This window comes from Dreissena polymorpha, chromosome 2 (genome assembly GCF_020536995.1).
Source record: "Dreissena polymorpha isolate Duluth1 chromosome 2, UMN_Dpol_1.0, whole genome shotgun sequence".
NCBI classification, from domain to species: Eukaryota; Metazoa; Mollusca; class Bivalvia; order Myida; family Dreissenidae; genus Dreissena; species Dreissena polymorpha.
In genome coordinates, this window is record NC_068356.1 from 13,574,948 (window position 1) to 13,601,388 (window position 26,441).

At 37.5% G+C, this 26,441-nt stretch overlaps 1 protein-coding gene and 1 long non-coding RNA gene across 10 annotated transcripts in view; both read left to right on the forward strand.

Annotated features, from left to right (window-relative positions):
* LOC127865914 (glutamine-rich protein 2-like) overlaps positions 1 to 25,539 on the forward strand; it is a 73,161-nt gene extending 47,622 nt beyond the window's left edge. For 4 of the 9 annotated variants that reach the window (XM_052405990.1, XM_052405991.1, XM_052405998.1 and 1 more), the window contains 6 exons: positions 1,656 to 1,796; positions 3,156 to 3,263; positions 3,529 to 3,573; positions 14,854 to 14,977; positions 20,622 to 20,763; positions 24,829 to 25,539. In XM_052405990.1, coding sequence (XP_052261950.1) covers positions 1,656 to 1,796; positions 3,156 to 3,263; positions 3,529 to 3,573; positions 14,854 to 14,977; positions 20,622 to 20,763; positions 24,829 to 24,956 — 688 coding nt within the window. In that variant the 3' untranslated portion in view covers positions 24,957 to 25,539. Of the gene's footprint in view, positions 1 to 1,655; positions 1,797 to 3,155; positions 3,264 to 3,528; positions 3,574 to 9,486; positions 9,686 to 14,853; positions 14,978 to 20,621; positions 20,764 to 24,828 lie in introns of those variants that run through there. The other 5 variants (XM_052405993.1, XM_052405994.1, XM_052405995.1 and 2 more) reach the window with 2 other exon arrangements.
* Positions 10,571 to 13,303, forward strand: LOC127865949 (uncharacterized). Its single transcript, XR_008042822.1, has 2 exons — positions 10,571 to 11,590; positions 12,694 to 13,303. It is a non-coding gene; the product is annotated as an uncharacterized LOC127865949 (long non-coding RNA).
* Positions 25,540 to 26,441: the final 902 nt, after the last annotated feature.

Genomic DNA, 26,441 nt, shown 5'->3' on the forward strand with positions numbered 1-26,441 from the left:
TTGAATAATTGTCATAAGCATGGATGCAAACTTTAATTAATTTTATTGTTAAAAAAGGATCATGTTATGATAACATTAAAAAAATATCTTCAATCATTGCAAACCAAGATGAAGTGAAAAATGCTTGCAAATTGGCCTGTCGGGCCGTGGATTTGCATGTACCATGGCATTTACACTTATTTGCATGTACTATCTCTTTTTAATCTATTTGCATGTACCATGACATTTAAACTTGTAAGTGTCTAGGTCTTGTATTTTCAGCATTTTTGGGGAGTTCAATACCATGTACTGCCTTCCCAAATGCATATTTCTTTATTGTATTAACTTTAAGTTGTATTCATTCCTTATTGAGTCGTGTCTTGCAATAATATAAATGCAGTTTTAATTAAAAAAATCTTTGGATAATGATTGTGAGTTCTGATCTTTAGGTATAAACCCATTAGGGTCTTAGTTAGGCTCAGAAAAACAAACTGAATGAAATTTAATTTACTGTGATATTTTGGAAAAAAAAAACTTTCATGTTTTCATGATTGTAGTACTGTTGAAGCTTATGTTTTTCATAGTAAATGCTTTAATGTAACACAGCATTTTCAGATTTATTCAACCTGTTTAAATTTATTTATTTTTATAAGCATTCAGTCAAAGCCATTATTTCAGTTTATTCGATTGAAGTGTTTGTCAATCCAAATAAATCTTTGGATTAAATTAAAGGCAATGAATAAGGTCCTATACAATTACATCAGTTTGGTACAAGGTTACAAAATTAATCTGTTTCTTGCATTCAAAGATATTGTTAACTATAAAACAGGCTCATTCCAACACATTGTTCATATTGTTTTCTTGTAGTTTGACTGGCCTTGAGCTCGTAATAAATAATACAAATGGGACATCATTTTTAGTTGCTAGATCAATGTGAATTTTATTATTGTCAAAAATTGTTCTTAATAAGGAATAGTAAAGCTAATATGTCGCGAAGGACTTATACCAGTAGTACAACAAGTGGTAGGCACAGAAAATTTATGTAAGACTATTTACATGTTTTAAATGCATTTTTTATTTCATTTTAGTATTTCATCTGTTGTTTTGTTGTTCTGATTGTGTGTAATTTTCAGAGCTATATTTTATGTGCAATATTTTGTTTATTCAATTTTCCTGCCAGTGGTCTACTTTTGTTTCCTTATTTTGCTCATTCTTTCAGTCTTACTATACATGCAGTTCCATTTCAGCCCTTTTTCCTACCTACTCACATACTCACTTCTACATTTGAGCCTTATTTTGTGAAAACAGGGCTTTTTGTTTTGTCCAAGATTTTCCTGTGCAGTTTGCACACTTCCATTAAAGAGGAAGTGTTGTTTCTGATAAGCCTAGGCTGATCAGGAACCACACTTCGCTTCAATGGTATATTAGTTTAAATGAAATCTGTTCTAAACGAGCATCTAGTCTATGGGGAAAGTGTCCGAAAATTCTGGCTGCATAGGCTAATCTATAACGACACATTACACACGTGCATTAAGCCTCGTTTTCACAAAGCTAGGCGCATATGTAGTACTATTTCAACCCTTATTTTTTTATCTACTAAAAAACTCAATTCTGCATTTCCTATTTTCTTTCTTCTCTTTTCCCTCCTTGCCTCCTGCCTGCCTTCTGCTGTACAGTCTTAACACAGGCCGCAATACACTCAACTATGAGCGAGCCATAGCGGAGCGCCATCTAGCTATGCTGAAAAAGACAGACCTCAGAGCTTTCTTTGTGCACTTTAAAAACGACTTTGAAACCATTTCTCAACTGGCTCAAAAGTAAGCTGCATTATCTTCTACATCATTCTGTAATTGTTTTCCACCTTATTTCATGCCAGGTGGTGAATGAGTGAAAAATACATGTCAATGATAACCAAATCCTTTCACTCTAGATGAGTTACATGATGAGGTTTGATCATTTCATTGGCTTGTTTCCGAAATTGCTGGGAATAACACATTAAATAACTGTAACATTCATCCTATTGAACAATAAAAAAGGATACAATTCAATACAAATATATAATTAAGCTGCATAGAACACAAACAAAAGAGCTGGTTTGTGATCATATGATGTCATATAAACAACGCCAAAATAAACAAGATGTAATTACTCTTAATCAAATTTTGGGCATTTTTTTAACTACTTGTACAAAAGCATGAAATACAAAATTTATTTGTTGATTGTTTTATCATTTCCTTTTTTGGTACTATAAAAGTAATACTTTTATCTTGGCTCAACCAGGTGAAAGTATGTTTTATATGACACATAAAGTGATATTTCAATCTAACACTGAATTCAACAAACGTTCTCCATTTCTTCGCAATTCTTTCCTTGTGTTGTTGTATGATTGTTTGTGAATGTCACTTCCATTACTTGTTTTGTAAAGCTCTTTTAACTTCTGATGCTTTCTGTTATTCCTCACATTTCCTCATGTTTATATGTATTGATAATTCTAAACACAATAAGCGAGAAACCTGACTTTGCTTTATTATAATTTTCTTATTGCTTGGTTACTCTGTATCAGTATTGTGTACTCAAAAATTCTTAAAATATGAATAATGTGAAAACTTTTGGGTGACTTATGCATTGTAGGCTATCAAAATTAACCGTATTAATTTTGTTAAACTACCATATTTTTTTGGTGCAACAAACCTAAAACAATCTTCTTTCAGTATTGTTTGAAACTTTGTATTATTTATCTATAATGTACTGTTAATTAAAGTAGCTCAACCATGAATATTGTTGTTCCAAGCACTTTATCACGTACTGACGTGACAAGTGCATTCCTTCAATAATGTTTATAATTGAGGCTAGTGCCCGTAAAGTGTTGTCCCCGATTAGCCAATTCAGTCTGTTTATAATTGAGGCTAGTGCCCGTGTTGTCCCTGATTAGCCAATTCAGACTTTTCAGGTTAATCTGGGTTAACACTTTCAGCCAAAACTTTATCTTCATTTAGAAGGGACTTCCCTTCAACAAAATATCCATAAATTCCTGATTAGTCTATGCAGACTGCACGGGCCAATCTGGGACTTTACGCCTATGCATTAAGCACAATTTTCCCTGAAAAAGGCTTAATTGACAAGCTAAACTGGTATTCCTCTCTCATTGACCCTGATCTAATTGAATTATGTTACAGTTTCGCTAATCAGGAGGTGACAGACTACTATGCGACGCCGAGGCCTTGCGGTGGCAGTCACACCCTGACCTTCCCCCACAAACGCACCACCAAGCTGACCCACCTCAGGTGAGACTAGCTGTTCTTTGTGGGATAGACACAAACTATAGCACTAACAATAGAGTACTTGTTCGGATGAGTACATTTCATGACTGTTGTGTAGCTGTTTTTAATACATTTTCATTCAACTATTTGTTATACACCTAAGTGGTTTCCTTTTTTGTGTGTGTTTAATTGTCAAACATTAGATTTGGTTATTCATCTTAAAGCCATTTGAATTTTCACCTAGGGTGTGAGATTAATTTGAATGAATGTTTATGTTTCTATGTTGCAGTCACTTGTTTCGCGAGGAGGAGACGATCACAATACCAGTTACAAGGTAAAATAATGAAGCCATGGAAACAAATTATGCTTTAACTCAATATATTTGTCGGATTTTGGCATTTTTTTTTTTAAAGTTATGCATTTGTATTACTTGATAGATTTCATTTAAAATGAGCAGCACTCTGGGAACAAGGGCTTCATGCATGTGGGTTACGTGTTGTGCAGTCAGGCTCTGGGAACAAGGGCTTCATGCATGTGGGTTACGTGTTGTGCAGTCAGGCTCTGGGAACAAGGGCTTAATGCATGTGGGTTACGTGTTGTGCAGTCAGGCTCTGGGAACAAGGGCTCTATGCATGTGGGTTACGTGTTGTGCAGTCAGGCTCTGGGAACAAAGGCTTAATGCATGTGGGTTACGTGTTGTGCAGTCAGGCTCTGGGAACAAGCGCTTAATGCATGTGGGTGAAGTGTTGTGCAGTCAGGCTCCGGGAACAAGGGCTTAATGCATGTGGGTTACGTGTTGTGCAGTCAGGCTCTGGGAACAAGGGCTTAATGCATGTGGGTAAAGTGTTGTGCAGTGAGGCTCTGGGAACAAGGGCTTAATGCTTGTGGGTGAAGTGTTGTGCAGTCAGGCTCTGGGAACAAGGGCTTAATGCATGTGGGTAAAGTGTTGTGCAGTCAGGCTCTGGGAACAAGGGCTTAATGCATGTGGGTAAAGTGTTGTGCAGTCAGACTCCGGGAACAAGGGCTTAATGCATGTGGGTAAAGTGTTGTGCAGTCAGGCTCTGGGAACAAGGGCTTCATGCATGTGGGTTACGTTTTGTGCAGTCAGGCTCTGGGAACAAGGGCTTAATGCATGTGGGTAAAGTGTTGTGCAGTCAGGCTCTGGGAACAAGGGCGTAATGCATGTGGGTGAAGTGTTGTACAATCAGGCTCTGGGAACAAGGGCTTAATGCATGTGGGTAAAGTGTTGTGCAGTCAGGCTCTGGGAACAAGGGCTTAATGCATGTGGGTTACGTTTTGTGCAGTCAGGCTCTGGGAACAAGGGCTTAATGCATGTGGGTGAAGTGTTGTGCAGTCAGGCTCTGGGAACAAGGGCTTAATGCATGTGGGTAAAGTGTTGTGCAGTCAGGCTCTGGGAACAAGGGCTTAATGCATGTGGGTGAAGTGTTGTACAATCAGGCTCTGGGAACAAGGGCTTAATGCATGTGGGTTACGTGTTGTGCAATCAGGCTCTGGGAACAAGGGCTTAATGCATGTGGGTGAAGTGTTGTGCAGTCAGGCTCTGGGAACAAGTGCTTAATGCATGTGGGTAACGTGTTGTGCAGTCAGGCTCTGGGAACAAGGGCTTCATGCATGTGGGTGAAGTGTTGTGCAGTCAGGCTCTGGGAACAAGGGCTTAATGCATGTGGGTTACGTGTTGTGCAGTCAGGCTCTGGGAACAAGGGCTTCATGCATGTGGATGAAGTGTTGTGCAGTCAGGCTCTGGGAACAAGGGCTTAATGCATGTGGGTAAAGTGTTGTGTAGTCAGGCTCTGGGAACAAGGGCTTAATGCATGTGAGTAAAGTGTTGTGCAGTCAAGCTCTGGGAACAAGGGCTTAATGCATGTGGGTTACATGTTGTGCAGTCAGACTCCGGGAACAAGGACTCAATGCATGTGGGTAAAGTGTTGTGCAGTCAGGCTCTGGGAACAAGGGCTTAATGCATGTGGGTAAAGTGTTGTGCAGTCTGCTCTGGGAACAAGGGCTTAATGCATGTGGGTAAAGTGTTGTGCAGTCAGGCTCCGGGAACTAGGGCTTAATGCATGTGGGTAAAGTGTTGTGCAGTCAGACTCCGGGAACAAGGGCTTAATGCATGTGGGTAACGTGTTGTGCAGTCAGGCTCTGGGAACAAGGGCTTAATGCATGTGGGTAAAGTGTTGTGCAGTCAAGCTCATAGCAAGGAAGACAAAGGGCTTAATGCATGTTGGTTACGTGTTGTGCAGTCAGGCTCTGGGAACAAGGGCTTAATGCATGTGGGTAAAGTGTTCTCCAGTCAGGCTCTGGGAACAAGGGCTTAATGCATGTGGGTGAAGTGTTGTGCAGTCAGGCCCTGGGAACAAGGGCTTAATGCATGTGGGTAAAGTGTTGTGCAGTCAGGCCCTTGGAACATGGGCTTAATGCATGTGGGTGAAGTGTTGTGCAGTCAGGCCCTGGGAACAAGGGCTTAATGCATGTGGGTAAAGTGTTGTGCAGTCAGGCTCTGGGAACAAGGGCTTAATGCATGTGGGTAAAGTGTTGTGCAGTCAGGCTCTGGGAACAAGGGCTTAATGCATGTGGGTGAAGTGTTGTGCAGTCAGGCTCTGGGAACAAGGGCTTAATGCATGTGGGTGAAGTGTTGTGCAGTCAGGCTCTGGGAACAAGGGCTTCATGCATGTGGGTAACGTGTTGTGCAGTCAGTCTCTGGGAACAATGGCTTCATGCATGTGGGTTACATGTTGTGCAGTCAGGCTCTGGGAACAAGGGCCTAATGCATGTGGGTTACGTGTTGTGCAGTCAGACTTTGGGAACAAGGGCTTAATGCGTGTGGGTTATGTGTTGTGCAGTCAGGCTCTAGGAACAAGGGCTTCATGCATGTGGGTTATGTGTTGTGCAGTCAGGCTCTGGGACAAAGGGCTTAATGCATGTGGGTGAAGTGTTGTGCAGTCAGGCTTCGGGAACAAGGGCTTAATGCATGTGGGTTACGTGTTGTGCAGTCAGGCTCTAGGAACAAGGGCTTCATGCATGTGGGTAAAGTGTTGCGCAGTCAGGCTCTGGGAGCAAGGGCTTAATGCATTTGGGTGAAATGTTGTGCAGTCTGGCTCAGGGAACAAGAGCTTAATGCATGTGGGTAAAGTGTTGTGCAGTCAGGCTCTGGGAACAAGGTCTTAATGCATGTGGTTAAAGTGTTGTGCAGTCAGGCTCTGGGAACAAGGGCCTAATGCATGTGGGTAAATTGTTGTGCAGTCAGGCTCTGGGAACAAGGACTTAATGCATGTGGGTGAAGTGTTGTGCAGTCAGGTTCTGGGAACAAGGGCTTAATGCATGTGGGTAACGTGTTGCGCAGTCAGGCTCTGGGAACAAGGACTAAATGCATGTGGGTAAAGTGTTGTGCAGTCAGGCTCTGGGAACAAGGGCTTCATGCATGTGGGTAAAGTGTTGTGCAGTCAAGCTCTGGGAACAAGGGCTTCATGCATGTGGGTAAAGTGTTGTGCAGTCAGGCTCTGGGAACAAGGGCTTAATGCATGTGGGTGAAGTGTTGTGCAGTCAGGCTCTGGGAACAAGGGCTTAATGCATGTGGGTAAAGTGTTGTGCAGTCAGGCTCTGGGAACAAGGGCTTAATGCATGTGGGTAAAGTGTTGTGCAGTCAGGCTCTGGGAACAAGGGCTTAATGCATGTGGGTGAAGTGTTGTGCAGTCAGGCTCTGGGAACAAGGGCTTAATGCATGTGGGTAAAGTGTTGTGCAGTCAGGCTCTGGGAACAAGGGCTTAATGCATGTGGGTAAAGTGTTGTGCAGTCAGACTCTGAGAACAAGGACTAAATGCATGTGGGTAACGTGTTGTGCAATCAGGCTCTGGGAACAAGGGCTAAATGCATGTGGGTGAAGTGTTGTGCAGTCAGGCTCTGGGAACAAGGGCTTAATGCATGTGGGTAAAGTGTTGTGCAGTCAGGCTCTGGAAACAAGGGCTTAATGCATGTGGGTGAAGTGTTGTGCAGTCAGGCTCTGGGAACAATGGCTTAATGCATGTGGGTAAAGTGTTGTGCAGTCAGGCCCTGGGAACAAGGGCTTAATGCATGTGGGTAAAGTGTTGTGCAGTCAGGCTCTGGGAACAAGGGCTTAATGCATGTGGGTAAAGTGTTGTGCAGTCAAGCTCTGGGAACAAGGGCTAAATGAATGTGGGTTACCTGTTGTGCAATCAGGCTCTGGGAACAAGGGCTTAATGCATGTGGGTGAAGTGTTGTGCAGTCAGGCTCTGGGAACACTGGCTTAATGCATGTGGGTAAAGTGTTGTGCAGTCAGGCCCTGGGAACAAGGGCTTAATGCATGTGGGTTACGTTTTGTGCAGTCAGGCTCTGGGAACAAGGGCTTAATGCATGTGGGTAAAGTGTTTTGCAGTCAGGCTCTGGGAACAAGGGCTTCATGCATGTGGGTGAAGTGTTGTGCAGTCAGACTCTGGGAACAAGGGCTTAATGCATGTGGGTAAAGTGTTGTGCAGTCAGGCTCTGGGAACAAGGGCTTAATGCATGTAGGTAAAGTGTTGTGCAGTCAGGCTCTGGGAACAAGGGCTTAATGCATGTGGGTAAAGTGTTGTGCAGTCAGGCTCTGGGAACAAGGGCTTAATGCATGTGGGTGAAGTGTTGTGCAGTCAGGCTCTGGGAACAAGGGCTTAATGCATGTGGGTAAAGTGTTGTGCAGTCAGGCTAAAAGCAAGGAAGACACTTTACGCTTTTATGGAATTTTTTGTTTAAAGGAATTTTCTTCCTACTAAAAATCCTGTTCAGGCAGAAAATATCATCATGCGGACTGAGCAGGCTAATCAGGACCTGCACTAAACGCACATGTATTAAGCTTTTTTTCCCAGAGTCAGGCCCAAATACTGAATTTTTTATGTATTCTCCTGTACTAGAGCTCTCCGACATTTACCCGGTTATGTATTCTCCAGTACTATAGCTCTCCAACGTTTACCTGGTTATGTATTCTCCAGTACTAGTGCTCTCAAACGTTTACCTGGTTATGTATTCTCCAGTACTTTAGTTCTCCAACATGTACCTGGTTATGTATTCTCCAGTAATATAGCTCTCCAACGTTTACCTGGTTATGTATTCTCCAGTACTATAGCTCTCTAACATTTACCTGGTTATGTATCTCCAGTACTAGTGCTCTCCAACGTTTACCTGGTTATGTATTCTCCAGTACTAGTGCTCTCCAACGTTTACCTGGTTATGTATTCTCCAGTATTCTGGGAACCTTTCATAACTTACATGCTTGAGTTGTGTCCTGTATTTCTACAGATTTTATTCCATGCACATATTCAATAAAATAAAAGAGAAACAAACCAATTAGTAAGTGGAATGTTCTTGTATCTATTTAATCTGATTCCATTCCAAAAACTAATACTTTTACCAAAAAGGTAATTAAGTTTCATTTTTAGGCATGTTGGCCAATTGTAAATGCGCAGTAAAGTGTAGAATATTAAATTATTATTGCCACAGATTATTCATTTATTTGAACTTGAACTTCATTATCATGGGAATGACATTGTAGACTTGATGTCTTACACACTGAGTCACCGTGCATATTTTTGTGAAAATTTCTGTGACTTTGGAGTACCATCACAGTTCAATATCTTGTGAATGAAATGCATGTTACAGCCAGATGGTGTATGAGTAAGTTGATTGGCTGTTAATACACAAGCATGCTGTGAGGTGTATTGTCACATATCAGTTGTTGTTATTTTTGACATATATAATATTGTGCCAATGATTATTATTGATTTTCAAATAGTTTTGAACCCTGTAAGTGTAACACACAGACATTTATACATGCACTTTATAACTGGCTTGTCCGTATTTGTCACTGCAATATTGATGATGTCTGGGTTCAACATTACTTCATAAGTGTTTGCTGATTGATAAGTTTGAGACGCGCTGTGGGAAAACAGGGCTGTATGCATGTGTGAAAAATGTTGTCATTGATTTGTCTGTGCAGTGAGCACAAGCTATTCAGGAACAACACCTTAGGCTTTTATTTCGTGGTAAAAAAGCTAATGTTAAATGAAAATCAATTATAGGCTAATCTGAAACAACACTCTTCAAACAAATTAATTAAACCCTGTTGAACCAAAGTGAGGCTTATTTTAAATACCACAATGTATTTGACTGTTATACAAACTAGACCTTTTTTAAATAAAAATGATAAGTAGAATTTACACATACTCTGAACATTTCAAAGGTTTCCAGAAGGGTCTGTATTTGTTGTTTGTTTTGTTTGTTTATATGAATTATTTTCCACTTTCAAAGGCATTTTGATCATATTGCAGCAGTCAGTTAAACTACTTTTATTTTTCCTTGGTAAGCTGGTTTACCAGTACAAAGTGCATATACTGATGACAGTAAATAACAACTTCCTTTCTTGAAAAAAGACAACCAACTGCAGAAAGGATTTCATAGGGTCTTAAGTAACCAACCAACTCTTAGACTTAGACTAAAAATATGGGATATTGTCGCTGTCGCTCTCAAACCTCGTAGCTTCGCAATTTTCAATTGTTCTTTTTCGTCTTTTCCGAATATATGAAGTCTGGCGCGTGTTTTGGGCTATATCTCGTTGCTCTATGCCAAACAGAGCCCTTGAAAAAGCCACATGACGAAATGTTGTTGCTTCATTGTTGGCTTTTTAGTCGGGCGAAAAGTCGTTATTATTGCTATGTCATTTCACCTATAGGTACATCATTCGTTTGGACAAATTCGACAAAAATGTTTTTATATTTGCAGCTACGAGGTCTCATATCAGGATGAATTGTGGAACCTCATAAAAATGACAAAACTGTGGTGACAAAATATTGTAGCTACCATTTCTGAATATCAGTATGACTTATCAGTATGACTCACGCGTCTACGACTTATACCGTATTCAGCAGCTTCATTTGTTTGGTATTTTTACAGAATTTCACTTTCTAAAAAATCGTTATAAAAAAATGTGACTGTTTTTTCTCTCTCCTGAAAAGTTGGCATTTTGTAGGTATGAGGTTTGAGAACGAAAGCGACGATATACTTAATCATACTATACTGTTGTAGTCTTACTCCAACGCAATTCCTATTTATATTATGTATCAAGTTTTAAATGCATATGTAAATACCCAGCTCTTTTTCTTGCATTTTAGTATATTCCTTGTATTAAAAAACAAAATGGTTGGTGAGTTATACACAGGTCCTGAATGAAATAAAGCTCTGCAATCAGTCTATTTTTAGCCGGATTTTTTTTGAAAAAATCTCGGCTTATAGATTGATGTTGTCGGGCGGGCGGGGGGGCGGGCAGGGTGGCGGCGTGCTCGAAAATGTTAAAGTTCTTATTTCATGGTATAACTTTGGTATGCTTGGACCTAGAGTCTTCAAACTTGACATGAAGGTTGGCCAGGATTAACAGATGACCACTGGTCATTTCAAGGTCATTCATTTGAAGGTCAAGGTCACTGTGACCTTCAATATAAAAAATGTTAAAGTTGTTATAACTTTGGTATGCTTGGACCTAGAGTCTTGAAACTTGACATGAAGGTTGGCCATAACTAGTTAGTAACCACTGGTCATTTCAAGGTCATTCATTTGAAGGTCAAGGTCACTGTGACCTTGAATGTAAAAATGTTAAAGTTCTTATTTCATGGTATAACTTTGGTATGCTTGGACCTAGAGTCTTCAAACTTGACATGAAGGTTGGCCAGGATTAACAGATGACCACTGGTCATTTCAAGGTCATTCATTTGAAGGTCAAGGTCACTGTGACCTTCAATATAAAAAATGTTAAAGTTGTTATAACTTTGGTATGCTTGGACCTAGAGTCTTGAAACTTGACATGAAGGTTGGCCATAACTAGTTAGTAACCACTGGTCATTTCAAGGTCATTCATTTGAAGGTCAAGGTCACTGTGACCTTGAATGTAAAAATGTTAAAGTTCTTATTTCATGGTATAACTTTGGTATGCTTGGACCTAGAGTCTTCAAACTTGACATGAAGGTTGGCCAGGATTAACAGATGACCACTGGTCATTTCAAGGTCATTCATTTGAAGGTGAAGGTCACTGTGACCTTCAATATAAAAATGTTAAAGTTGTTATAACTTTGGTATGCTTGGACCTAGAGTCTTGAAACTTGACATGAAGGTTGGCCAGAACTAGTAAGTAACCACTGGACATTTCAAGGTCATTCATTTGAAGGTCAAGGTCACTGTGACCTTGAATGTAAAAATGTTAAAGTTGTTATAACTTTGGTATGCTTGGACCTAGAGTCTTGAAACTTGACATGAAGGTTGGCCAGAACTAGTAAGTAACCACTGGACATTTCAAGGTCATTCATTTGAAGGTCAAGGTCACTGTGACCTTGAATGTAAAAATGTTAAAGTTCTTATTTCATGTTATAACTTTGGTATGCTTGTACCTAGAGTCTTCAAACTTGAAATAAAGATTGGCCAGTACTAGAAGATGACCACTGGTCATTTCAATGTCATTCATTTGAAGGTCAAGGTCACTGTGACCTTAAATGTTAAAATGTTAAAATTGTTATAACTTTGGTATGCTTGGACATAGAGTCTTCAAACTTGACATGAAGGTTTGCAAGCACACTTAGATGACCACTGGTCATTTCAAGGTCATTCATTCTAAGGTCAAGGTCACTGTGACCTTGAATGTAAAAATGTCTGGATTTCTGTGTAGGTATGTGAAAGCAAAACAATAAATAGTATTATTTCATCTAAGTTTATTTTCTTACATTTGATAATGAAATTGATGGAAACTTCAAACAATATGTTACTAATTTGCTAATAAAAAAATTGAGATAAAACTTTCCTAATTGTCAATTCAAGTTCATATTTGTGACCTTAAATGTTATTGTTGTTCATGTATATGCATGCATTCAAAACATAACACAAGGTTTGCTCATGCCTTGAAAAGTACTTACATTTCATTTTGACCTTTGAACAATATTTCAGTAATTTAAGTATTGCATTGACAAAAACACGAAAGGTACTTTCCTGTCATTTAAATCAAAAATCCGGCTTCAATGCGGTCATCTCCGACCGCGGAACTCTTGTATTGTTATTAGCCGGATTTTTTTCGAAAAAATCTCGGCTTATAGATTGATGTTGTCGGGCGGGCGGGCGGGGTGGAGGGGTGGCGGGGTGGCGGCGTGCTCGAAAATGTTAAAGTTCTTATTTCATGGTATAACTTTGGTATGCTTGGACCTAGAGTCTTCAAACTTGACATGAAGGTTGGCCAGGATTAACAGATGACCACTGGTCATTTCAAGGTCATTCATTTGAAGGTCAAGGTCACTGTGACCTTCAATATAAAAAATGTTAAAGTTGTTATAACTTTGGTATGCTTGGACCTAGAGTCTTGAAACTTGACATGAAGGTTGGCCATAACTAGTTAGTAACCACTGGTCATTTCAAGGTCATTCATTTGAAGGTCAAGGTCACTGTGACCTTGAATGTAAAAATGTTAAAGTTCTTATTTCATGGTATAACTTTGGTATGCTTGGACCTAGAGTCTTCAAACTTGACATGAAGGTTGGCCAGGATTAACAGATGACCACTGGTCATTTCAAGGTCATTCATTTGAAGGTGAAGGTCACTGTGACCTTCAATATAAAAATGTTAAAGTTGTTATAACTTTGGTATGCTTGGACCTAGAGTCTTGAAACTTGACATGAAGGTTGGCCAGAACTAGTAAGTAACCACTGGACATTTCAAGGTCATTCATTTGAAGGTCAAGGTCACTGTGACCTTGAATGTAAAAATGTTAAAGTTGTTATAACTTTGGTATGCTTGGACCTAGAGTCTTGAAACTTGACATGAAGGTTGGCCAGAACTAGTAAGTAACCACTGGACATTTCAAGGTCATTCATTTGAAGGTCAAGGTCACTGTGACCTTGAATGTAAAAATGTTAAAGTTCTTATTTCATGTTATAACTTTGGTATGCTTGTACCTAGAGTCTTCAAACTTGAAATAAAGATTGGCCAGTACTAGAAGATGACCACTGGTCATTTCAATGTCATTCATTTGAAGGTCAAGGTCACTGTGACCTTAAATGTTAAAATGTTAAAATTGTTATAACTTTGGTATGCTTGGACATAGAGTCTTCAAACTTGACATGAAGGTTTGCAAGCACACTTAGATGACCACTGGTCATTTCAAGGTCATTCATTCTAAGGTCAAGGTCACTGTGACCTTGAATGTAAAAATGTTAAAGTTCTTATAACTTTGGTAGGTAAAAATGTTAAAGTTCTTATTCCATGTTATAACTTTGGTATGCTTGTACCTAGAGTCTTCAAACCTTTTGACCTTTGAACAATATTTCAGTAATTTAAGTATTGCATTGACAAAAACACGAAAGGTACTTTCCTGTCATTTAAATAAAAAATCCGGCTTCAATGCGGTCATCTCCGACCGCGGAACTCTTGTTTTATTGTTATTAACCAGGTTTTCCGAAGGAAAAAACTGGTTATTAGATTGGGGAATGCGGGCGGGCTGGCTGGCTGGCTGGCTGGAGGCTGGCTGGCGGGCGGGCGGAACAAGCTTGTCCGGGCCATAACTATGTTGTTCATTGTCAGATTTTAAAATCATTTGGCACATTTGTTCACCATCATTGGACGGTGTGTCGCGCGAAATAATTACGTCGATATCTCCAAGGTCAAGGTCACACTTTGAGTTCAAAGGTCAAAAATGGCCATAAATGAGCTTGTCCTGGCCATAACTATGTCATTTATTGTGAGATTTTAAAATCATTTGGCACATTTGTTCACCATCATGGGACGGTGTGTCGCACGAAAGAATCACGTCAATATCTCCAATGTCAAGGTCGCCACGACTAAAAATAGATTTAAAAAAAAAAAAACTTACAAAGGGGGTTAATTTTGTTTGTTTATTTCAAAAGTTCAGTTTGAGTTTTCTCCCTTTATCAGATTTTTTTTTCACAATGAAAACCTGGTTTTGTGACAATTTTGTCCCTTGTTTTATCTCTTGTTTTTTGTAATATTTGTAACAATACAATGTATATATGGAAAAAAAAGACAATTGTTTCTGTGATTTTGTTTTTACATACCTGTTCTATTTAGTATTCATCAATTATTATTTAATTTATTTTGATTATGCTTGACAAAAGATTAGGCTTTACAAATGAGAAAGTTATAAATATTTTTTAAGCATTTTTTTTTTCGAAATTACTTTGGAAAAATGAATGTGTGCAACACAAAAAAACATTTGCCTTTGATTAACTGTTATGTTTAAGACAGCTTTACATTTGCACTTGAAGCTCAAATGTTCATAAGTAATATATATATGTTACCAGCATTAAGGAACAGAGAGGAAACACTTTCACATTAGCATGAACCACATTTTCTATTGTTAATATCTTGCAGCATTGTCTTTATAAGCAAAATATCTGTTATTGCCATTTCAAACATTATATATTATAAAGCTAGTCTCTGTCTGGGAAAACTGGGCTTAATGCATGTGCTTAATGTGTCGTCCCAGACAAGCCTGTGCAGAACAAGAACAGTTTTTCCAGAACAAGGCTCATTTTATAATTAATGTGGTTGTGGCTGATTTCAGAGAGGAGATGGACATACAAGGTGCTGATGGCCACATCTACAGGGGTCGCACAGAGGCGAGAGGCTCCCAGAAACTGGAGGCGCGCTTCCCACCCACAATTGGAACCAACAACAACAACAGCATTGTAAGTGACACAAAGAATGAGATGGCTTGGCCTATTATTTGTTATAGAACAGTCCAATATTAACATGTATTTTCAATTTCCCATGATGAAGACACACTTTAAATGAGATAAACTGTAGTCACACAATCCTACAACAAATCGATACAAATCTCATATTGTTGGATTTTATAGGCTTATATGAATACTGCCAATTTTAAAAGTATAAACAAAATCAGTAATGTCTATGTGGAATAACTAGTGAATTACAAACACTTGTTTGAGTAGAGTTCTTTTAGCTTACCTGAGCACAAAGGGTTAATGTGATGTCTGTTGTCTACCTGTGTGTGACATGGGTGACATATAGGATCTGGCATGAGTTGTCATATCATACCATATTTTATTAAACGAGTTCAGGAATTTTGTTAGTAAGTGAGTTTACTATCGAATTTCCTGGACAAGCTTTATAAAATATGGTATGAAATAACAATGAGTGTCAGATCTTTTTTATCACATGCTTTTAAATGAGCAAATTAGATAAATATTTACGCAAACATAATGATAAATCCCGAATGTTGTTTACATTTCGTGATGTCATTTGACGTTGCAACGTCATTTCAGCAAAATCGAACGAAAACTAAGCCAATGAAAACGCTTAAAAAGTATATTACCCATGTGTAAGATAAAACTATACGTGTAAGATAAAACTATACGTAATAGTTGTATAACATTGGGAACAGGGTACGGCATGTGATAAATGTGTTTGTCAACTTTTCCCCCAATAACATCAACTGAACAGCTGGACAGAATTTGATGAAACTTAGCAGGAATGTTTGATACTTGGTCTAATCCTTCTGGTAAGTTGATTTATTAGATCAAGGGGACCAAATAAATATAATATAAATGATAACTTCAAAATTCTTCTCCTTTGAAACTCACAAGACCGAAAGGTATAATTTTTGGTAGCATCAAGTTGTGGTCCTATACAAATTTTGTTCACATCATGCCAGTGGTAATAAACTGGCTCCTCCCAGGGGATCGGCAGTTTTAGATTGACTTAATTACTTAAGGAGAAACCTTTAAAATCTTGTCTGAAACTGCAAAGCCCCTTGCTTTAATACTTGGCATGTGTTTTCATGTAGAGGTCCTCCACTATGTTTGTTCAAATTATGCCCCTGGGGTCAAAACTTACCTTGCCCACAAGGTCACCAATTTTACATAGAAGTATATAGGAAATACCTTTAAAATGATTTTGTCTGAAACTGCAAAGCCCAAGGCTTTCATTTTTAGCTCCACTTGCCAAAGGCCAGCGGGGCTCATGTCATGGTCCTGTGTCCGTCGTGCGTGCATCCATGCGTTAACTTTTCCTTTAAACATCTTCTTCTCCTAAACTACTGGTCCAATTCTGATTAAATATCTCAGGAATGTTCCTGGGGTGAACCTCTTTCAAATTGTTCAAATTATGCCCCTGGGGTCAAATTTGACCCTGCCCTGGGGGTCACAAAATTTAAAATTTGCTTATATAAGGCCTATTTTGTGAAAACTTTCAAAATCTTCTCGTCCATAACCATTGCACCTAGGGCTATCAAATATGGTATGTAGAGACATCTAATAGTCCTCTACCAAATTTGTTCAAATTATGCCCCTGGGGTCAAATTTGACCCTGCCCCGAGGGTCACAAAATTGAACATATGCTTATATAGGGCCTATTTTGTGAAAACTTTTCAATTCTCTCGTCCATAACCATTTGGCCCAGGGCTACCAAATTTGGTATGTAGTGGCATCTTATAGTCCTCTACCAAGTTTGTTCAAATTATGCCCCTGGGGTCAAGTTTGACCCTACCCTGAGGGTCACAAAATTGAACATATGCTTATATAAGGCCTTTTTTATGAAAACTTTAAAAATCTTTTTGTCCAAAACCGTATGGCATAGGGCTACCAAATTTGGTATGTAGTGACATGTAATAGTTCTCTTCTTAGTTTGTTCAAATTATGCCCCTGGGGTCAAATTTGAAACTGCCCCGGGGGTCACAGAATTTAAGATATGCTTATAAAGGGCTTATTTTGTGAAAACTTTAAAAATCTTTTTGTCCATACCCATTGGGCCTAGGGCTACCAAATTTGGTATGTAGTGACATCTTATAGTCCGCTACCAAGTTTGTTCAAATTATGCCCCTCTGGTCAAGTTTGACCCTGCCCCGAAGGTCACAAAATTTAACATAATTATGCTTATATAAAGCCTATTTTGTGAAAACTTTAAAAATGTACTTGTCTATAACTGCATGGCATACGGCTACCAAATTTGTTATGTAGTGACATGTAATAGTTCTCTTCTTAGTTTGTTCAAATTATGCCCCTGGGGTCAAATTTGAAACTGCCCCGGGGGTCACAAAATTGAATGTATGCTTATAAAGGGCTTAATTTGTGAAAACTTTAAAAATCTTCCTGTCCATAACCATTGGGCCTAAGGCTACCAAATTTGGTATGTAGTGACATCTTATAGTACTCTACCAAATTTGTTCAAATTATGCCCCTGGGGTCAAGTTTGACCCTGCCCCGAAGGTCACAAAATTTAACATATGCTTATATAAGGCCTATTTTGGGAAAACTGAAAAAATCTTTCTGTCCATAACCATATGGCATAGGGCTACCAAATTTGGTATGTAGTGGCATGTAATAGTTCTCTTCTTAGTTTGTTCAAATTATGCCCCTGGGGTCAAATTTGAAACTGCCCCGAGGGTCACAAAATTGAATATATGCTTATAAAGGGCTTATTTTGTGAAAACTTTAAAAATCTTCCTGTCCATAACCATTGGGCCTAGGGCTACCAAATTTGGTTAGTAGTGACATCTTATAGTACTCTACCAAATTTGTTCAAATTATGCCCCTGGGGTCAAGTTTGACCTTGCCCCTAGGTTAAAAAAATTGAACATATGCTTATATAAGGCCTATTGTTGGAAAACTTAAAAAATCTTTCTGTCCATAACCATATGGCATAGGGATACCAAATTTGGTATGTAGTGACATGTAATAGTTCTTTCATTAGTTTGTTCAAATTATGCCCCTGGGGTCAAATTTGAATCTTCCCCGGGGGTCACAAAATTGAACATACACTTAAATGGAGCCTATATTGTAAAAACTTTAAAAATCTACTTGTCCATTAACATTGAGCCTAGGGCTACCAAATTTGGTATGTAGTGAAATCTTATAGTTCTCTACCAAGTTTGTTCAAATTATGCCCCTGGGGTCAAATTTAACCCTGCCCCAGGGGGTCACAAACTTGAACATATGCTTATATATAAGTCCTATTTTGTGAAAACTTTAAAAATCTACTTGTCCATAACCATCGGGCCTAGGGCTATCAAAATTGGTATGTGGTGACATCTAATAGTCCTCTACTAAATTTGTTCAAATTTTATTTCTGGGGTCAAATTTGACCCTGCCCCGGGGGTCACAAAATTGAACATATGCTTATATAAGGCCTATTTTGTGAAAACTTAAAAAAAAATCTTGTCCATAACCATCCGGCCTAGGCCTATCAAATTTGGTATGTAGTGACATCTAATAGTCCCTTACCAAATTTGTTCAAATTTTATCCCTGGGTCAAATTTGACCCTGCCCCGAGGGTCACAAAATTGAACATATGCTTTTATAATGGCTATTTTGTGAAAACTTACAAAAAAAAATCTTGTCCATAACCATAAGGCTTAGGGCTACACAATTTGGTATGTAGTAACATTGTATAGTCCTCTACTTAGTTTGTTCAAATTATGCCCCAGGGGTCAAATTTGACCCTGCCCTGGCGGCCACAAAATCGATTACTTATATAGTGCCTATTTTGTGAAAACTTAAAAAAAAATCTTGTCCTTAACCATAAGGCATAGGGCTACCAAATTTGGTATGTAGTGACATCTAATAGTTCTCTACCAAGTTTGTTCAAATAATGCCCCTTGGGTCAAATTTGACCCTGCCCGGGGGGTCACAAAACTGAACATAGGCTTATATGGGGCCTTTTTTGTGAAAACTTTAAAATCTACTTGTCCATAACCATTGGGCCTAGGGCTACCAAATTTGTTATGTAGTTACATCTAATAAACCTCTACCAAATTTGTTCAAATAATGCCTCTGGGGTTAACTTTGACCCTGCCCCGCGGGGTCACAAAATTGAATAAACGCTTATAAAGCGCCTATTTTGTGAAATCTTTAAAAATCTTCTTGTCCAAAACCATTCGAACTATAGTACCAAATTTGGTATGCAGTAACATCTTATAGTCCTCTACCAAGTTTGTTCAAATTATGCCCTTTGGGTCAAATTTGACTCTGACCCGCGGGTCACAAAATTGGACATTATATACGCATATATCTTGCTTATTTTGTGAAAACTTTTGAAATATTCTTGTCCTTAACTCTAGGACCTAGGGCTACCACATTTTGTATGTAGTCAGATATAGTAGTCCTCTACGAAGTTTGCTCAAATTATACCCCTGGTGTTAAATTTTACCCAGCCCAGGGGGTCACAAAAGTGTACATGTGCTTAAATAGGGCCTATATTTAAGTATTTGCACATGCCGAGAATATTTGTTTCAGCCTTTTTTCAGCAATGGAGCGATACAAGGCCATCATGGCCCTCTTGTTGTTTTGTAGCATCATCTAAAAGTTATTCAAAATTTGTTGTAATGATGTCATTGGGGCCAAAACTGGTCCTGCCATGGGGGTTATCAGTTTGACAAAGGCAATATTTTAACAAATACCTTAACAAATCACCCACCCCCTTTTAATGTCACTCGTTTAATGTTGACTTAAAAAAGAAAAAAACTTTAAATTCTTCTTGTCTGTCACCATAAAGCCCATGGCTTCCTATATTTGGCATATTAATCAAATGATTCACTACGAAGTTTTTTCAAAGTATGCCTTGGGGCCAACAGTGGTTCTCCCCGGGGTCCATTAATTTACATGGAAAACATAATATATGTATACTTATACAGCCATATAACTTTAAATTATTTTATCACCCCTCCCGAAGGCAGATGTATAAACAATTGTCGTTATCCTTCCATCTGTCAGTTTGTCTGTCCATCTGTCTGTCACAACAAAATGTATGTCATTGGTGATATCAATTTAATGAATTTGCTTGTTAAATCTAAAATGACATTGCCCAGAGGTGTAAATATTGTTCAGTTATGTTGCGCGGGCTGCTCTGTCTTCTTGTCAGGATGGTAAAATGCTCAAACAAGTCATTTAAAGCTTCACGTAGCTTTATTCTTTAACATAAAACTCGTAATAGGAATACTGTAACAACATTAACAGTGCAATTTTCTTCAATTAATAGTTATCCTTATAACTCTCAGAAAACAAGCCCTGCTATCACTATGAAACTCTCGCCAACTGTCCAACACTCATTCAACACAATAGTATAAGTTTTAACGAAAGATAAAATACTCAAATATACGAATCAGATCACTCAATTTGTTAAGTATTAAGACTATTATATTGTTGGTCCTCAACAAAGTGTGTTCAATTTATGATCATGTGGGCAAAAGTAGCCCCAAACCATGGGTCTAAACAGTACACCTGTGAGCCACAGTTTCTCAAGTGAGTGTTCACAGATCATCTGTGTCCTCTTGTTTATCATAAGCATGCGATTGACCAAGATGTCTCTTGTATGCAGGGTATCAATGCAAGGTCGAGCAGTCCTCACCAGTTCCAGCCGAAGCCCCCTACCATGGCGCCCCATGCCCAGGTGGTGAGCCAGAGTAGAGCACGCCCTGTGTCTGCACGCACTCCGCCCTCACCCAGACCATCATCTGCAGGTGAGAAAACACTATGGCTTGGGATTTTTTCTGTATGGAATTTTGATTAATTTAGTACAACTGTTCTAAATAGGGTGTCCTAAAAAGTGTATTATTATAGAACTTGTGTTGTTACTACATGTATGTTCATGAAATAATTTTTCTTGACTTTTTTTTTAATAACTATATTTTTTTGCAAATTTATACGTTGAGGTTAGTAGTTTAATATTCTGGAAAGCCATGTGTTAATCAGGGTTTGCACTGGCTTTGTTAAGTTCTTGAACAGTTGCTCCTGAGAATTGCTAAATTGGTTATGCTTAAATTTTAAGCTTTGTTTAAAATAATTCCTTTAATTTTTTAGAAAGACTTGACATAACATTTTCAGGAATAATTTGCCATTATAAAAAAGCGTAATTTGGGGACAAAAGACAAATTACTGAAAAGTTTGTCGACACAGAGGTGCACATTTGTTGTAGTTATGTTATATTGTTAGTTTGGATTCCTGTTTTTAGGGTCACTGCAAACACCAGAATCTACATATATCTTCATGACTATATTCAAAATAACATAAATCAAAATTCATGATAATATATCAGTAAAAGGATCACAAATTATGTAACATAGTTACAGTTTTGGACTGATATAGAAGTTATTCAGCAAAAATAAATAAAGATGCACTTTTTGAAATTAATGAAGACATGTACTATAGTAGTAGCATATAATTTATAACAAATAAACAACAAGTACACATGCTTATAAAAACCTTAATAAATTAACTTACAAACTTTCATCAATATAGAAAATATTACACAAACTTGTGCTTGTCAAAGCCTTAAGTAAATTTATGTCCATTTTTGTTATTCATTAAATTGTGTTTCTGATGTTCTGAGATTCGTTTACTATATGTAAAATTTTAATTTATTTAAAAAAATTAATATGTATCTTTAAAAGTGTTTAAGTTAAGTGCCAATTAATTATTTATAAAACTGCATCAAAAGTTACAATTGAAGTAAATGTTATTTTGTATTATATTCTTTGCAGTTTCGAGGTTGCCTAACAAAACATGCATCTTTTCTACAAAACTATTTCAAACAGTAATATTATGTGATCTTAAGTGAAGGTAAAGTGTAAATTATTTTTAAAAGTTAGAGTTTTATGAATTAATCCTTTGTCATGGTATACACATGAAAAACATGCGGTTAGGGTAAAGTTTATGTACAGTTTACTTAAATATTAAGTGTATTCAACTTGACATAAATTTGCATAAAAGCTTTAATTATTGCAAACATTATTATAAACAAATGACATAATTAACATTTATGACAAAATGAATAAGCTATTTTGCAAGAATTTAATAAACATAGGTGAATATTAAATAATGTTCATTATTTGTGGTCTCTTTGAGGATGAATTATGAAACATGCTCATGATAAGTTTTTAGCCGGATTTTTTTCGAAAAAATCTCGGCTTATAGATTGATGTTGTCGGGCGGGCGGGGGGGGCGGGCGGGCGGGCGGGGTGGCGGCGTGCTCGAAAATGTTAAAGTTCTTATTTCATGGTATAACTTTGGTATGCTTGGACCTAGAGTCTTCAAACTTGACATGAAGGTTGGCCAGGATTAACAGATGACCACTGGTCATTTCAAGGTCATTCATTTGAAGGTCAAGGTCACTGTGACCTTCAATATAAAAAATGTTAAAGTTCTTATAACTTTGGTATGCTTGGACCTAGAGTCTTGAAACTTGACATGAAGGTTGGCCATAACTAGTTAGTAACCACTGGTCATTTCAAGGTCATTCATTTGAAGGTCAAGGTCACTGTGACCTTGAATGTAAAAATGTTAAAGTTCTTATTTCATGGTATAACTTTGGTATGCTTGGACCTAGAGTCTTCAAACTTGACATGAAGGTTGGCCAGGATTAACAGATGACCACTGGTCATTTCAAGGTCATTCATTTGAAGGTGAAGGTCACTGTGACCTTCAATATAAAAATGTTAAAGTTGTTATAACTTTGGTATGCTTGGACCTAGAGTCTTGAAACTTGACATGAAGGTTGGCCTGAACTAGTAAGTAACCACTGGACATTTCAAGGTCATTCATTTGAAGGTCAAGGTCACTGTGACCTTGAATGTAAAAATGTTAAAGTTGTTATAACTTTGGTATGCTTGGACCTAGAGTCTTGAAACTTGACATGAAGGTTGGCCAGAACTAGTAAGTAACCACTGGACATTTCAAGGTCATTCATTTGAAGGTCAAGGTCACTGTGACCTTGAATGTAAAAATGTTAAAGTTCTTATTTCATGTTATAACGTTGGTATGCTTGTACCTAGAGTCTTCAAACTTGAAATAAAGATTGGCCAGTACTAGAAGATGACCACTGGTCATTTCAATGTCATTCATTTGAAGGTCAAGGTCACTGTGACCTTAAATGTTAAAATGTTAAAATTGTTATAACTTTGGTATGCTTGGACATAGAGTCTTCAAACTTGACATGAAGGTTTACAAGCACACTTAGATGACCACTGGTCATTTCAAGGTCATTCATTCTAAGGTCAAGGTCACTGTGACCTTGAATGTAAAAATGTTAAAGTTCTTATAACTTTGGTAGGTAAAAATGTTAAAGTTCTTATTCCATGTTATAACTTTGGTATGCTTGTACCTAGAGTCTTCAAACTTGACATAAAGGTTGGCCAGTACTAGAAGATCACCACTGCTCATTTCAATGTCATTCATTTGAAGGTCAAGGTCACTGTGACCTTAAATGTTATTGTTTTTCATGTATATGCATGCATTCAAAACATAACACAAGGTTTGCTCATGCCTTGAAAAGTACTTACATTTCATTTTGACCTTTGAACAATATTTCAGTAATTTAAGTATTGCATTGACAAAAACACGAAAGGTACTTTCCTGTCATTTAAATCAAAAATCCGGCTTCAATGCGGTCATCTCCGACCGCGGAACTCTTGTTAAGTGTATACTTTGATAAACATGTAGTTAAGTTAGACTCATGAAAATTCTGGTATTTTTCATATGGATTGTTTAGATTCCTGTAAATCTGGTATTTCCAGTTACTGATGTTTTTGTGTGCAAGGTAAAAGCTGCTGATAGCAAATTCTAGATAATGGAAAACATTGCAAAAGTATAAATTTCAGTACAAATGGCTTGACAAATACAACTTTTTGATATCACCACAGGATCCCAACAATACTCTTTGTTAATCAGCATTGACAGAATTTTATTCTGCTTTGATGAGAGCACAATAACTTTTCATGCAAAAATTTGAAGGGTATACCATGGTGCAGTAAATAAATAGCTTTTCAACAGTGGTAAGTTTGCCTATAAAGAGGCATCCCTACAAAATAAAAACAAATCAGCTTTTGCTTCGCGAAAATTTGGAGAAAAAAAGCTTATGGACGGATGCAGCAATAAATTCACTCACTTCTGATCTGGGAATATTAAAGTATAAAAATAAGGATTTCAGAAAAGGGTTCATAACACTGTTTCAAGTTTGGGTGTTTGAAGGTTGTTAATTATACATATTTGTTTCAAGATGTTAAACAGATAGTTTTATATATAACTACCAAAACACAATTATAATTATTCTGTACATTTACATAAAAGATGTGTAAAAAAACTATTGCTATCGTAATTTTGTTGTCCTGTTATCAGGGCCATGGGTCATATTTATTTTATGAGGAAATATTACATGTTGTTTTGTTCCCTTATTACATGTATTTAAATTTGTTAATATTTTAACAAACTATAAGCAAAACATAAACTAGTTGTTACATTTTATTACCAGGCATCAATTAATGCAAAATTGATCCTTGGAAATCTTAAATTTAGCCTGGAAAAGTCCCTGAACTTTGATGTATTTCTTGAGTTCCAAAGGTGTTTAATTTTTATGATTATAATTTTACACAACCCATGTATTATTAATTATGCATTAATATTTTGTGCAAGCCATGTGTTAATGTTCATTTATATTTTTGGTCAAAGACTTCTATGAGATTATATGGTAATCAATCAGTATCAATTTCATACAAATAAACTATTAAACTATTGTTTACTTTCTCCCAAAGGTCAAGCACTACAACAGGGGTCAAGGCCACAGAGTGCAAAGGTCACAATCCGCACTGACCAGCCAGGTGCCCAGGAGCAGACAGATGCACAGATCTTGATGCCGTCTGCTGACACGGTCGTTCATTAGGGCAGCTTCAAGCTTCAGTTACATTCTTTAAGTGATGGAATCTTCTCCAGCAATATTTTGATCTATACATATAATATATTAACTGTTAAAGTCTATTTTCTTAGTATTTTTTAATATTTATTGGCTCATTTGCACAGCTATGTTATTGAACAATTTTGAAAATATCATATTTTTATGTTTATGTTATTTTCACACTTTATTTTTATTATTTTATTTTTGCTTTATGCTTACCCTAGAAATAAACAATAGAATAAAAACAAAATCTAAATAATTTGTTTTGTTTTGGGGAGTTTTCCAACAAGATTTTGTCAGAAAAAAATTAGACAACGATGATCCATGAATAATTACCTCAAATTGTTTTATTCCATTATTTTTAAGTTTAAACATTTTGTGCAAAAAATAATGTCTCAAATTTACTGTCATTATGTTAAATGTTTTAAATGTATGGACCCACAGTATTATGCCTGTGCCTGTGATATGTTCTCTATACTTTTGTTTTTCTTGTTAAATATATTGTTAATCAAACTTTTGTTAGTTTAGTAAAATATTCACCTATCTTTGTAGATTATAGGAACAACGCATTCTTGTATTGTTGATATTTTGTTGTTTACTCCTCAACACCAGGTTGTCCCTGTATAGGACAAAGCTCTTACTGTTTTAAATGAACACACAAGTTTCTTTGGTGAGCTTCTTTAACTTGACTGATACCTTCAGAAGTACATGCATATTAAGGACTGATACCTTCAGAAGTACATGCATATTAAGGACTGATACCTTCAGAAGTACATGCATATTAAGGACTGATACCTTCAGAAGTACATGCATATTAAGGACTGATACCTTCAGAAGTACATGCATATTAAGGAGTAATCTAAATTCAACATTTACTTTTAGAAAGCATATTTAATTCCAGTTTATAGAAGCTTCATTCTGGAGAAACTGAATGTTTGTAAAGTGTCGTCCATGGTAAGCCTTTGCAGTCCAAACAGGCGTATCAGGGACAACACTTTCCACATAGACTGCAGTCCAAACAGGCGTATCAGGGACAACACTTTCCACATAGACTGCAGTCCAAACAGGCATATCAGGGACAACACTTTCCACATAGACTGCAGTCCAAACAGGCATATCAGGGACAACACTTTCCACATAGACTGCAGTCCAAACAGGCGTATCAGGGACAACACTTTCCACATAGACTGCAGTCCAAACAGGCGTATCAGGGAGAACACTTTCCACATAGACTGCAGTCCAAACAGGCGTATCAGGGACAACACTTTCCATCTAGACCAGTCCAAACAGGCGTATCAGGGACAACACTTTCCACCTAGACTTGAATTTTGTTTGGAAGAGAGCCCAGTTGTCCTGAACACGGCTCCTTTTAACATACTGGGGTTCAATGTCAACGGTGATCAAGAATCATAGAAAGTGAAAATAAAAGCTATCAGTATATGCCTAGGGTCTGAACTTTTGCACAAAATGTGA